This window comes from Macrotis lagotis, chromosome 6 (assembly GCF_037893015.1).
Source record: "Macrotis lagotis isolate mMagLag1 chromosome 6, bilby.v1.9.chrom.fasta, whole genome shotgun sequence".
Classification (NCBI taxonomy): Eukaryota; Metazoa; Chordata; class Mammalia; order Peramelemorphia; family Peramelidae; genus Macrotis; species Macrotis lagotis.
In genome coordinates, this window is record NC_133663.1 from 160,280,865 (window position 1) to 160,294,432 (window position 13,568).

At 38.7% G+C, this 13,568-nt stretch overlaps 1 protein-coding gene across 2 annotated transcripts in view; it reads left to right on the forward strand.

Annotated features, from left to right (window-relative positions):
• Positions 1-13,568, forward strand: part of DNAJC3 (DnaJ heat shock protein family (Hsp40) member C3) — a 112,811-nt gene that overhangs the window by 79,903 nt on the left and 19,340 nt on the right. For both annotated transcript variants that reach the window (XM_074191914.1, XM_074191913.1), the window contains exon 5: positions 12,011-12,163. In XM_074191914.1, coding sequence (XP_074048015.1) covers positions 12,011-12,163 — 153 coding nt within the window. The remainder of the gene's footprint in view (positions 1-12,010; positions 12,164-13,568) is intronic.

The window sequence follows — 13,568 nt, forward strand, 5'->3', positions numbered from 1 at the left end:
ACATTATTCATGAACCCACAGATCTATCCCAGAAAGGGTCTTACTTTTTCATATTTTGCTAATTGCCCTTCAAAGCAATCATATTAATCCCAGGCTTTAACAATACAGTATTTAAATAATATATTCACAATACATAGCTAATTATTGCAAATATAATCTCCTTGCGGTTACAAAAGAATATCACATGACTGATAAAAACATCTTGATCATCAATGTTACCTTACAATAAGGCCCACCATTGCAATTTGTTCAGAGCCGCCATCAGCTGTCTGCAGTAAGAGAGAAGTCCACATTTTTTATTTCTTTTTTTATTGTCTTTTTAAGTGCATAATTTTTTTATTTAATATTTATTCTCATTTTGTATAATGTTTTTTTACATTAATAAAACATTCTTGTTTAAGAGTAAATGAAATACCCCCTCCCCCTATAAATATAGACTTGCTTGAGCAATAAAGTTAAGGGGAGAGAAAAAAAATTAAAATTAAAATAATAGTAATAATTGTAGGTATGGCCAGGTGGCACAATGGACGGAGCACCGGCCCTGGAGCTAGGAACACCTGAGCCCACATCCGGCCCCGTATACCCAACAATCACCCAGCCGTGTGACATGCAAGCCACCCGAACCCCACTGCCCTGCAATCCCCCCCCAAAAAAAGACCCCAAATAAAATAAAATAGTAATAATAGTAGGCGTAGCTGGGTGGTGGAAAGATCATTGGCCCTTGAGCCAGGAGCACCCAGGTCCAAATCTGGTCTCAGACACCCAACAATCACCCTGCTATGCGGCCCTAGGAAGGCCACTCAACCCCATCTGCCCTGCACCCCCCTGAAATAATAATAATAATAATAATAATAATAATAATAATAGTAAAATGTGCTTCAGTCTTTGTTCCAACACCAACTCTGTCGCGGGTGGATCACATTCTTTATGGTAAGTCCATCGCAAAATTTACTTCCGTATTTTTCCACTGTTGCCATTGCTGATTGCAACTCCCTCCTTTCTTATTTCTAAACTACCATGTACTATATTTTCTCTCTCCTTTCACTCTGACTCTGCTGTAGGGTAGCTGAGTGGCGCAGCAGACAGATCCCTGGTCTTGGGGCCAAGAAGCCCCAAGCTCCCCCTACCACCCCTTAGCCCAGCATCCACCTGGCCCTATGGTCCCGGACAGGCCATCCAATCCCAGCCCCTTGCAAGAAGTAAAAAAGAAAATGTGTTATATCTGACCACTCTCCCCCCATGGTCCATCCTCTCCTCCATCACTCACATCCCCACCCCTTCCCCCTGCTCCTCCTTCTTACTCCAGATGTCTATACCCCATTGAGTATATTTGCTGTTTCCTCTCCTAGCCATCTCTGATGAGAGCAAAGGTTCCCTCATTCCCCCTTGCCTCCCCCCTTCCATATCATTGCAATAGCTCATTGTAATAAAGAAAAATCTTATTATATGAAATATCTTGGCCTATTCCCTCTCTCCTTTTTCTTTCTCCCATTATATTTCCCTTTTTTTTCCTCTTGACTCCATTTTTACACCATATTTTTATCTTTAAATTCAGCTTTCTCCTGTGCTTCAACTATAAAAGCTCCCTGTACCTGCTCTATTGACTGAGAAGGTTCATATGAGTATTATCAGTGTCATTTTTCTATGCAGGAATACATGCAGTTCATCATCATTAAGTCCCTCATATTTTCCCCTTCTCCTCCACTCTCTATGCTTCACCTGAGTCCTGTATCTGAAGATCAAACCTTCTGTTCAGCTCTGGCCATTCCAAAAGGAACATTTGAAATTCCCCTGGTTCATGGAAAATCCATCTTTTTCCCTGTAAGAGGGCATTCAGCCTTGCTGGGTAGTTGATTCTCGGTTGCATTCTAAGCTCTTTTGCCTTCCAGTATATTATATTCCAAGCCCTACGAGCTTCCAATGTAGTTGCTGCTAAGTCCTGTGTGATCCTGACTGCAGCTCCACGATATTTGAACTGTGTCCTTCTGGCTGCTTGTAATATTTTCTCTTTGACTTGGGAGTTCTGGAACTTGGCTATAATATTCCTGGGGGTTGGTTTTTGGGATCTCTTTCTCGGGGGGATTGGTGGATTCTCTCCATTTTTCTTTTGCCCTCTGCTTCTAGAATATCAGGGCAATTTTCCTGTAGTAATTCTTTGAAAAGGATGTCAAGGCTCTTTTCCTGATGATGACTTTCAGGTATTCCAATAATTTTTAAATTATCTTTCCTACGTCTGTTTTCTGTATCAGTTGTTTTTTCAATGAGATATTTCACATTTTCTTCTAATTTTTCATTTTTTTGGTTTTGAAGTATTGATTCCTGATTTCTGGTAAATTCGTCAATCTCCCTGAATTCTAGAGTCTGAAAGCTTTGTTCTCAGAGAGTTTTCTTATCTCTTTTTCCATCTGCCCAATTTTGCTTTTTAAAGCATTCTTCTCCTCAATAATTTTTTGAACTGTTTTATCCATTTTACCTAAGCTGGTTTTTAGCATGCTATTTTATTCATTTTTTTGGATTTCCTTGACTAGGCTGCTGGCTTCATTTTCATGTTTTTCCTGCATCTCATTTCTTTTCCTAGTTTTTCTTCCAACTCCCTCATTTGATTTTCAAAGTCTTTTTTGAGCTCTGTCATAGCCTGAGCCCAGTTTCTGTTTTTCTTGGAGTCTTTAGATGCAGGAGTTTGTGCTTCCTCATCTTCAGACTGAGTATATTGATCTTTCTTGGGATCATAGATAATGTATTTCTCAATGGTGTTCCTCTTTTTTCTCTGCTTGCTCATTTTCCCAGCCTGCGCCTGTTTTGGGGGTGCTTCCTGAGCTTTTGGGACACTCCCACAAGGGTCTCAGTGTATGAGGTTCTGTCCTCCCTCCTGATCTGTGAATGACCATAAGCGCCCCCCTCTGCCACGGGGCCGAGGTGGGGGGGCCCCTGCTGTTCTATGGGTGGCCCTAGACTGCTATCAGGATCTGAATGTGTTCAGAGCCCCAGAGTCCTGTTCCAGGGGCAGAGGACAGATCTCGGCAGTCTCTCTTCACTCCCCTCCCTCAGCTCAATGGGCTCATGCCCTGGGGGATCCTGCTTAGCCGCTCACCCTGCTTCTGTTCCTGGAACTCCCTGTGCTGGCCACGCTGCTCGCAGTGTGCCCTGAAGGCTGGGCTCCACATGCTCGCTCTGGCAGAGGTCCCCCACTGTTCCCCCACTTTGTGCCCAGTGCTCCCCAGAGTGCAGCTCAGGAGACTCCCCGGCTTCTGTGAACCATGGCTCCCAGCGCCCTGGGGCTGCCTCTGGGAGGCTGAAGTTCTTTGGCTCTGGTGGGCCATCCCCCTGGCAGCGGCCCCTCCAACCCCCAGGGAGCAGAGCCTTTCTGCTCTTTTCCAGGTCACCTTGAGTAGGAGAACTGCCTCACTGGGTCCCTCTGTGGGTTCTTTCTCTCCAAAGTTTAGTTAGAGTCCTTAAGGTTATAAGTTTTATGAGAGAGCGCCTAAGACACAGTCCTTTCTTGTTGCCATCTTGGCTCCACCCCCTATTGTACATTCTTGACTTCTTTAAAATTAAACATACATTGTTAATATACATTAAACATTTAGATTCTTATTTAAACATCTCATTTCCCTTAGAACAAGAGCAGAATGAATATCCCATGTTCTTTACACTTTTGTCACTTTACCCAAACTCTCAGAATCCAGTCTCATACATGATACATTTAAAACCCCAATGTAATTACAACTCAACTAGCTTCCCAACAGTTTAGATTGATAAAAACTTTAGAGTACCTTATACAGAGAATTCAGCACTCACATTCCAAAAGCTCTATCCAAAATAAAAATACAGTTGTTATCATTATTCAATATTAAAACCAATTAGAGTTTTTCCCCCAAAGAAATCAGTAAACATCCTTGATAACCTAGGTATTCCTCTTCTTAACCCAGTACAACTTTTCTTAACCCAAAGGTGTTAAGATAGAGTTCTAAAATCCCAAATTCCTTGCAAAAGTTACAATAGTGTTAAAACAGTTTAGTTCCAAACTAATTTAACAGTCTAGGTTATTTAATTTCTCCCATTCTGTACAAATTTTGTCAGAATGTTACAACACCAGTATTCCCCCCCTTTTTTTAAACCCTCAGAGTGCTTTCCAAAACTCTAGTCACGAAACTTTAGAAACCATGAGAAACATCACTCAGGCCACATGGCCAACAGATATTCATTAAACATGATTTCTTTTCAGTAAAGGAGTCCCTTAATCCCTGGATCTTAGATATATTTTTTCCCCCAATCACATATCCCACCTATGGAGGGAATCTCTTTCTTTTTAAGGTTTCTGTCCTATCTATCCCCTCTCTCTCCACAGGGGGTGGGCTCTCAGGTGGACTTGGTCTAGAGTTCAAGTCTTAACAATATGGTGGATGTGACTGAGACCACCACATGTCCAACCCACCACCCCCTTCCCCAACCCAGGGAGAAAACATGGAATCTTTCCCGATACTCATAAGGATAAAAAATCTTTCCTCCTAAAACTTCTCAATCTTCCCCTTAAAGGTTCTTTCTTCTCTTAAACTCTTCTAAACTCCCCAAACCACAGCTTTTCTCTTTAAGAAACCCCCGCCCTTCCCTGAACTCTGCACAGCTCCCCCCAGCTCAGTGAGGGAGGGGCTTATTTCCACGTTTGGGGGGGGGGGGCGCTGCACAACTACTTTCTTTTCCTCTTACAATGATTTGTAAGCCACTTTACAAAGTTTCCAACATCCATCAGTGTTATACAAAGTCAAACCTGCTCTAACCTTCTGTCTACATGCTTCAACCCATTTCCATACTTAATTCCTTTTCATTAGCTACTCTTGACTTTATACTATTCTGAACTAGAATCACATAGCTTATCCAGCTATAGAAACCACAGACAGGATTCCATCCCCAGGTTTTAATAGTTAGCATTTCTTGATTATAACTGCTAAAACCCTGGAAAAGGCAAACAGTCATCCAAAAATCCCTTAGCCTAATCAGAATATTCCCTGTCCCTCCCCACCTTTCTTCAAATAGAGTAAAGCTGTATAACTTTTATAGAGGGACAGTCCTTTGGGGGGGGGTGGTTGATCTTCTATTCTTAAATCTTTACATGTTCCATAATTTTCTGTAATAACCAACATTACCAGAATCTAAACTGATAAACTCTTGAAGCTTTGTTACCATATCATTCTGGGAAAAGATTAACTATTTAGTTTCCCCTATACTGGCATATCTTGGTAACCACATTATATACTTTAGGATTAACCTGACTCTCTAACAACCTCTTTTTTTTTTCAAATTAAAATAGCATTTCTTTCTATGATAATATTCACTATCTCTTTCCTGTTTTTATTTCAAAGTAACGTCCCTTTGAACATTTATTTTACTAATTCTTCCTGAAGAACTCTCTCTTAAGTCCTTTTTCTAAAAGAGAGTGGGGGGAAAATATTCTAGCACCACAGAATCATGGAGAACTGGGAAGAGAAGGGCACATAAACAGGGAAGGGGGGGACCTTCTCATGATGGCAGAATAACAGGGTGAGTAGTTTGGCCTCCATAATCCATTCCTTTTTAATCAAAATAAAAATCCTTCTTTAAGTGCTCAAGAGACAACCTAGGAGTGAGGAGGGAGGGAGGGATCATATTATCTGTTGTAACAGGCAGAAAGCAGGCTCAAGGGAAGAGCCAGAGAGTTAGATAAATACTGCCTAAAAATCTAAAACAAAATGAGGTTACCCAAGGAACTCTTTAGGGGAACTTGCAAACTCCTCCTTTCCCTGTTTAACCAATCACACAAGTAAATAGACATTCTCAACACATAAAGACAGACAAGGCACAAACACAGATCACACAAAATGCAACAGAATTTTTCAAACTGAATTTCAAACACAGGCCAATGGCAAATTCCTGAAGTCTCAGTAATGCAGAGAGGGCTCTCCCTCCCAAAGGCAGACCATTACAGTACTTAATCATTTTCTTCTTACTTTTCCCTTTTATTTTAGTCTTATTTACCTGATTTGCCATGGGCGGGGGGCGCTTAGGACAGGGCCTTCCCATTTTAAATATTGACAGAGACCTCTCAGGATCAAATGCCCTTAGATCCAACCCTCTTACGCCCAAACCGGAAGGGGTCACTCCCAACCCCCAGTCACCCAAATGGACTCTCCAGGAATCTAGTGCCCTCAGATTCCAAGGTCTAGGCTTACCCAAATGGACCCTCCAGGAATCTAGTGCCCTCAGATTCCAAGGTCTAGGCTTACCGTCTTTTGGGTCTCTGTGCACAAAGTTTAAAGACTGTTCTTTGTCCTCACTGACGCCAGGTTCCTGCCATGGATTTGCTGTTCTCTTCCTACTGAGTCTCTCCACTTTGGGTCATTTGCACAGAGGGGAAACCAAGGCTTCCCAGAAAATGACAAACTGGCAGAATTTGTGGCAGCAGTGAAAAACCGAGGGCCCCACTGGGCATGCTATCCCCGCAACAAGCCCCCAAACTGTGTGGGACAAATGCCACTTTAATAAATTTCAGAGATCTCTCAAGGTATGAAGAGAAGGCTTTATTCATTTCTCGAGAAATGGACCATAATCAATTAGAGAGATTGAGGCAGAAGCAACAGGCCCAAGAATCACATTTATCCCAACTAGATTCTCCCCCCCCCCCCCAACTGACCCACCCCCTGTTCATGAGGAATGTGCTCTTACAATCTCATGAAAACTACCCTAGGGAAAGGGGCATAGAATTCAAAGAAAGCAAACTAATCTAGGGAAAAGAGCATAAAATTCAAACCAAAACCAGATTATCTCTTTAGTCCCAGGAATTGAATGATTCTCCTGACATCAGCAGATAAGATGAAGTCAGTTGTCTCTTCAACAATATCCCAGAAGTTTGCTTTGTCAAGGGAGGAGGGGCACATAGCTAACCAGATTCAATCTAAAATATTTTACTGAAGAAATCTCAAAACTTTATCCCACACACGTTGAGGCAGTGGTTCATATATTGATTTTTTCCAAAGGTGCGTCTTACAAAATAGGGAGGCATTTTGAAAGAGGGGGTTGTTTTTTGAGAAAAATATCAGCAAAATTAAAGAAAACTCTTAAGTAGCAGAGAAGGTACTAACTTGACTTGATAAAGGGTATTTCCTCACCCACTAATGTAATGAGAGGTTTAATTTCTATTTCCTATGAATATATAGGATTGGGGATAGGTGGTGGATCTGTGATTTCATTGTTTTTAAGGAAATTAATTTCCAGAAATTCCTGTTAGTACAGATTAGTGTCTTCTCAGTTTGCTCTTTTGTAAAATGAAGTTTAGTTAGAAAATTCTTAAGAATCCTTCTGGCTCTAATATGTTTTAGTTTAGTTTAGTTTTTTTTTTATTGGGAGGTTGCGTGACTTCAAGACTTTCAGCCTACTTTCCTAAAGTATAAATTTGCTTTAAATATTAGTTTCAGGGGCTGCTATGTGGCACAGTGCATAGAACATTGGTCCTGGAGTCAGGAGTACCTGAGTTCAAATCTGACACTTAATAATTACCTAGCTGTGTGACCTTGGGCAAACCACTTAACCCCATTGCCTTGCAAAATTCTTAAAACAAAAACCAAAAAAACCCATTAGTTTCCCATTCCAATCCCCCTAAAAAGTAAGTTTCCTATGTGCCACATATGAAGAGAAAACTGACCTTAAGACTAGACAGTGTCACTAAATAACCTGTTTCCTTTCTATCTCACATTAGGGTGCAGTCTTAAGAAATTTCAAGGTCTCTATCTCTCTTGAAACTATTCCTCTTCTCTCAAAAATAGAGAACTTTTTTATGCCACTAACCCTTAGTGCATTGTTTTTGTCTTGTACAAAAATACTTAGTTAAGACTGTTGTAGAATGTGATACTTTCCCCTTCCTACTCTTCTCCCCTTTCTCAAAATGAATGAAAAAGATTGATGTTCATTTATTTCTTAACTGCTAAAAAACATTTCAGATTTGTCCTTTGTGACTTTCTAATATCCACCTTTATAAGAGAAAATGAAACTATAATGGGTATGAATCTTTTTCACTGATTGTTCACAAAAATTGAATCCTTAAAACAATTGTAATTCTTAGAATCTTTAGAATCAGGAAGTTTTGGGATAGTTTTTGCCTGGCATCAATGGATGATCAATTCTACTTGATTTTAATTCAGTCTTTTCTTAGGAGTCAAGCACTGACTTACCCTCCAAATTTTCTGTCCTTAATTGCTCAGATGAGATCCTCCCCAAGATGTTATTTCACTCTCTTCTCCTAAATTTACATTTATTAATAGAATCAATAATGACATGAATTTTTCTAGGTAAAAGCTTGCTTAAAATATTACTTTTTTCCTCATGTTCAGGTGCATTAATTGCAGAAATAGTATCTTTCAATACTTACCTTTTTGGAAATAATTTTTATTTTAAGAAACTTAATTGGGAGTGGAGCCAAGATGATGGTGTGAAGGCAGCATTTCCCAGGAACTCCTTCCCCGCCAAACTCCAAAAGCTAACAAATGATGACTCAAGTCAATATTTAGAGGGGCAGAACCCACAGAAAGACTGAGTGATGCGTTTTCCCAGTCCAGGATAACTTAGAAGTTCCACAGGAAAGGTGTGTTTCATTAGGACCTGGGGTTGGAATAAACATAGCCCAGCCAGGCCCAGCCCAAAAATCATCAGCAACAGTTTGAAGGGGTGGGGAGAGAACTCTGCCACACCAGAATGAATGTGAAGTGAGGAGCACTGGCCGCAGAACCTGCAGTGAGAATCTGGAGAAGAAAGCAGCCTACACCCCCAGAGAAGGTAAGGGAAGTCTGAAAAGATTTCTCTGCTCTCCATCAGGGTAGGACTGCTGCTAGCCCACACTCAGATCCAGGTTGCAGTTTGGGTTCTATACTAAGTAGCCAAGCTGGAGCTCTCCTTATAGCCCCAGGGCAGAGGGAAGTATGGGGGCCATCTACACATCAAAAGCACAGGCAAGAGACCATAAGACCTTGGAGGAATAAAGGTCCCAGTGATGTGTCCCCCCACAAAAAACAAAACCCTAAAGCCTGGGAAGTGCTGTAAATTAGTCTAGGGCTGAGGAAATGAGTAAATAACAGAAAAAGAAGAATCTAACCATAGAGAATTACTTTAGTTCCATGGAAGATCAGAACACATATTCAGATGATGACAAAATCCAAGCTTCTGTATCCAAAACCTCCAAGAGAAATAGAAAATGGCCTCAGACTATGGATGAACTCAGAAAAAACTTTGAAAAGCAATTAAGGGATATGGAGGAAAAATTGGGAGGAGAAATGAGAGCAATGCAGAAAAATCATGAAAACCAAATCAACAGCTTGGTGAAAGATATACAAAAAAAATACTGAAGAAAATATGTTAAAAACCAGTTTAGGCCTAATGGAAAAAGCAAAACAAAAGGCAAATGAGGAGAAGAATGCCTTAAAAAGCAGAATTGGCCAACTGGAAAAGGAGATAAAAAAGCTCTCTGAAGAAAATAACTCCTTCAAATGCAGAATGGAACTAAAAGAAGCTGATAACTTTGCAAGAAATCAGGAAGAAATAAAACTTCAAAAAAAGCCAAAAATTGGAAGAAAATATGAAATATCTCATTGGAAAAATAACCAACCTCGAAAACAGATCCAGAAGAAATAATTTAAAAATTATTGGGCTATCTGAAAGCCATGACCAGAAGAAGAACCTAGACTTCATTTTTCAAGAAATAATACAGAAAATTTGCCCTGAGATCCTAGAAGCAGAGGGCAAAATAGAAATTGAGGGAATTCACTGGTCACCTCCTGAAAGAGATCCCAAATGAAAAACTTCCAGGAATATTATAACCAAATTCTAAAACTTCCAAATCAAAGAGAAAATTCTAAAAGCTGCCAGAAACAAAACAATTCAACTACCCAGGCTCCATAGTCAGAATTACACACATACACAGAATTACACAGGATCTGGCAGCAGCTACATTAAGGGCTCCTAGGAATTGGAATATGATATTCTGGAAGGCAAAAGATCTTGGTTTACAACTGAGAACTAACTACCCAGCAAAGCTGAACATCCTCTTTCAGGGGAAAGATGAACTTTCATTGAAAAATGGGACTTTCAAACTTTCCTATTGAAACAACCAGAGCTGAACAGAAAGTTTGATCTCCCAAGAATAGGACTTTGGTGAACCATAGCGGGGGTGGACGAGAAGGACTAACTATGAGGAACTTAATGATATTGGACTGTTTGTATTCCTGCATGGGAAGAAGATATTGATAACTCATATGAATTTCCTCATAAGAGCTATTAGAAGGAACATATTGACAAGACATAGGAAGGAGTGGAATATAATGGTATGATATAATAAAAAGATGGAGTCAATGGATGATAAAGGAAGTACTGGGAGGAAGGGAAAGGAGATGAAGAAGCTAAGAAATTTCACATAAGAGTCAAGAAAAAAGCTTTTTCAATGGAGTGGAAAGGGGGAAGGCAAGGGGGAATGAGTGAGTCCTCATTTTCATCAGAAATGGCTCAGAGAGGAAGTAACATACACACTTAATTAGGGTATAGACAGCTATCTTATTCTACAGAAATAAAGGGATGGCATAAGGGGGAATGGGCGGAGGGAAGGGGGTAATAGGTGATAGAAGAGAGGGAAGATCAAGGGAGAGGGTACTTTGATACAATACATTTGGACAGGGGTCAGCATGAAAGGAGAGTGGGGAGGAATAGAGTGGACGTATAGCTAGTAATATCAACTGTGGGAAAAATATTGAAGCACTTTCTCTAGTGGACTTTTGATAAAGAAAGCAACTCACCGAGAGACAGAGTCATTGGAATCTGAATACAGACTGAAGTACATTTTTTTTCTTTCTATTCTTGAGATTTCTCATCTTCTGGGGGGGGTGTTATGTTTACTCTTACAACACATTCAATTTACATCAATGTATAGCATGGAAACAATGTAAAGACTATCGGGCGGCTAGGTGGCATAGTGGATAAAGCACTGGCCTTGGAGTCAGGACAACCTGGGTTCAAATCTGCTCTCAGACACTTAATAATTACCTAGCTGTGTGGCCTTGGGCAAGCCACTTAACCCCATTTGCCTTGCAAAAACCTTAAAAAAAAAAAGACTATCAGACAGTCTTCTGTGGGGGGGGGTGGTGGCCGAGAAATTGTAAAGTTCAAGACCTTACAAAAAATGATAGGTAGATACTTCTATTGTTTATAATTGGAAAACAAAATGTTAATTAAAAAATAAAATAAAAAAAGAAACTTAACTCTTCATCCTACCTTAAAATCCCTTTACTCTCTTCCATAGTCATTTCACTACTGATGTACCTAATTCTGTTCATGAATTTGATATTTACTTTTTCTTAATAAAATATTACTGTACCTGGTAAAAATGCTTTTATCCATATCCTTCCTTGACTTTCATGTATTAGATTATATCCCTGTTGATCATAGAGTTGACAATCTCATAGAGCTTAAAGGCCAGGACTCTTGTTTAGCTTAGTTCTTTTTTTCCATATTCTTTCCTTTAACATCTATTTAACTGCTATACTGTGAGGTATCCAAATGAAGTAGAAAATGTGATCTTTGTTTTTAGACTCATGGTCTTTTAAAGCTGCTTCACATATAGATAGATGTTCAGTGACTACTTGTTGGTGGTATAGTAGGATGTATAGTCGAGAAGAATTAGACATAATATATACATACTAGTTTATATAATATAGATTGCAATGTGAGTTTCAAAGATTCATTTCAAATATTGGTATCTTCATACTTAACAAAAGATAGTCAGATTTTACATAAGAATATTTTGGGCAATTGTGATCCTCATTGGAACTATATTTAGAATTCTGTTTAATATAGAATCAAATGCTTTTCCTCTTTGTTTCCCCCTTTTCTTTCCTGCTTAAAAACTTCCAAGAAATCAGGAATGTGGGGTTATAATGGTTATTAAAATAAAGAGATTACAAATCCTAAACTTGATATCATTTTTTTTTAATTTTTATAGCTAAAATCTCATCCAAGTGAGAATGAAGAAAAGGAAGCCCAGTCTCAGCTACTAAAAGCTGATGAAATGCAGCGCTTACGTTCACAAGCTCATTTAGCTTTTGATCGGGCAGATTATCAAGCAGCTATAACTTTTCTTGATAGTATTTTAGAGGTAAGTTTGTTATGTATTGAAGTTAGTGAATAGCTTTTTGCTTCAATGAGGGTTCTTAGTCATCTACATTGGTCAAACTGGCTATGCTGGTAGAATGTTTCAAATTAGAATGAAAGATAACACCTGTGAGAATAACATTCAGTTATAATATTTTTCTAAATTATGTCAGTAGAGTGTGGAAGTTCTTTCTTTTATTTTTATGAATATGCTTGTTTTTGTTAATGCTTTGGGGGAAGTAAATTGAAAAAGAGTCCAGGGAGAAAGGAATTGGGAGAATGAAGGAAGAATAAAAACTGAAAGAAGGAATGAAAGTTGAAAAGATGGAATAACAATAAAAATGAAAAATTTATAAGATACATATTTATATAAATTTATAATTGTAGAGTATGTGGGAATTGGGAGAAAGTCATTTGAGAACTATGTATTTAGATATGGCCTTTCTACTTTTGTTTCCCAGCAAATGCTTTTCAGGGGAAAGCTCTGACAATATTGAGGTGTGAAATAGAGTTTCTGTTTGTTTTTTTACTTCTAAGTCAGGTCAAATACATGGTTTTGTCTTCACATGGCCATGGGCAGTATTTATAGTGTTAATTTCATATGTGTATAAAATTTCCTAGGGGAATGGGCTTCATGAAATACAGATTGACACAAAAATGAAATTTTGGTTCTGATTATATTTTACAGCATTACCTTTTTACCTTGAAAAAAATAGCATAGGGTTTGTTACACAGAATATTTCTTCAGTGAGAATTTCTGGAAATTATTTATTGAAATAAGGGGGGAGAGTGGACCACCCCAGTCAATATAGTCACTTTCTTAAGGAAATTCAGAGTTAAAATTAATTTCCTTCTTGCCAGGAATTAAATGATAGTTCCCATAGCCATTTTAGCTTCACTATATGGTGCAGGTAGAATATCTTATATTTTTATTTGGCCTTGACATTTGTAGTTTATTGTTTATATATACAGCTACTGTAATTGCTATGGAAAACTCCTCTCTGAAAATGTTTAAAATCTATCCCATGGAGCTTCCTTAATATCTCCCCCCCCTTCAATAATTTATCTGTTGTCAAATATGACCTTTTTCCAGGTATCCCGACCTTCATACATTGCTACTAAGAACATATAATAAAATATTAGGAGCTGACAAGCAATTCCAGTCTCATTTGATCCTTCTCTTTAAAGATTTGGTTGTGACCTTGGGATTCCACCAAGGTGATGAATAATTTTGTATTTTTTAATGTCCAATTCACTCTTCAATAAAATAAGGAAACTTATAAAGTTTTAATTAGAGCTTCATGGTTTTTATATTTTTATTAGGACATAAATTGGAATTGAAGCTTGAATATAAACATTTTTTTGACTCAATCCTTGAGTTTTCATTGTTAAAGGAAATTTCCTTAACA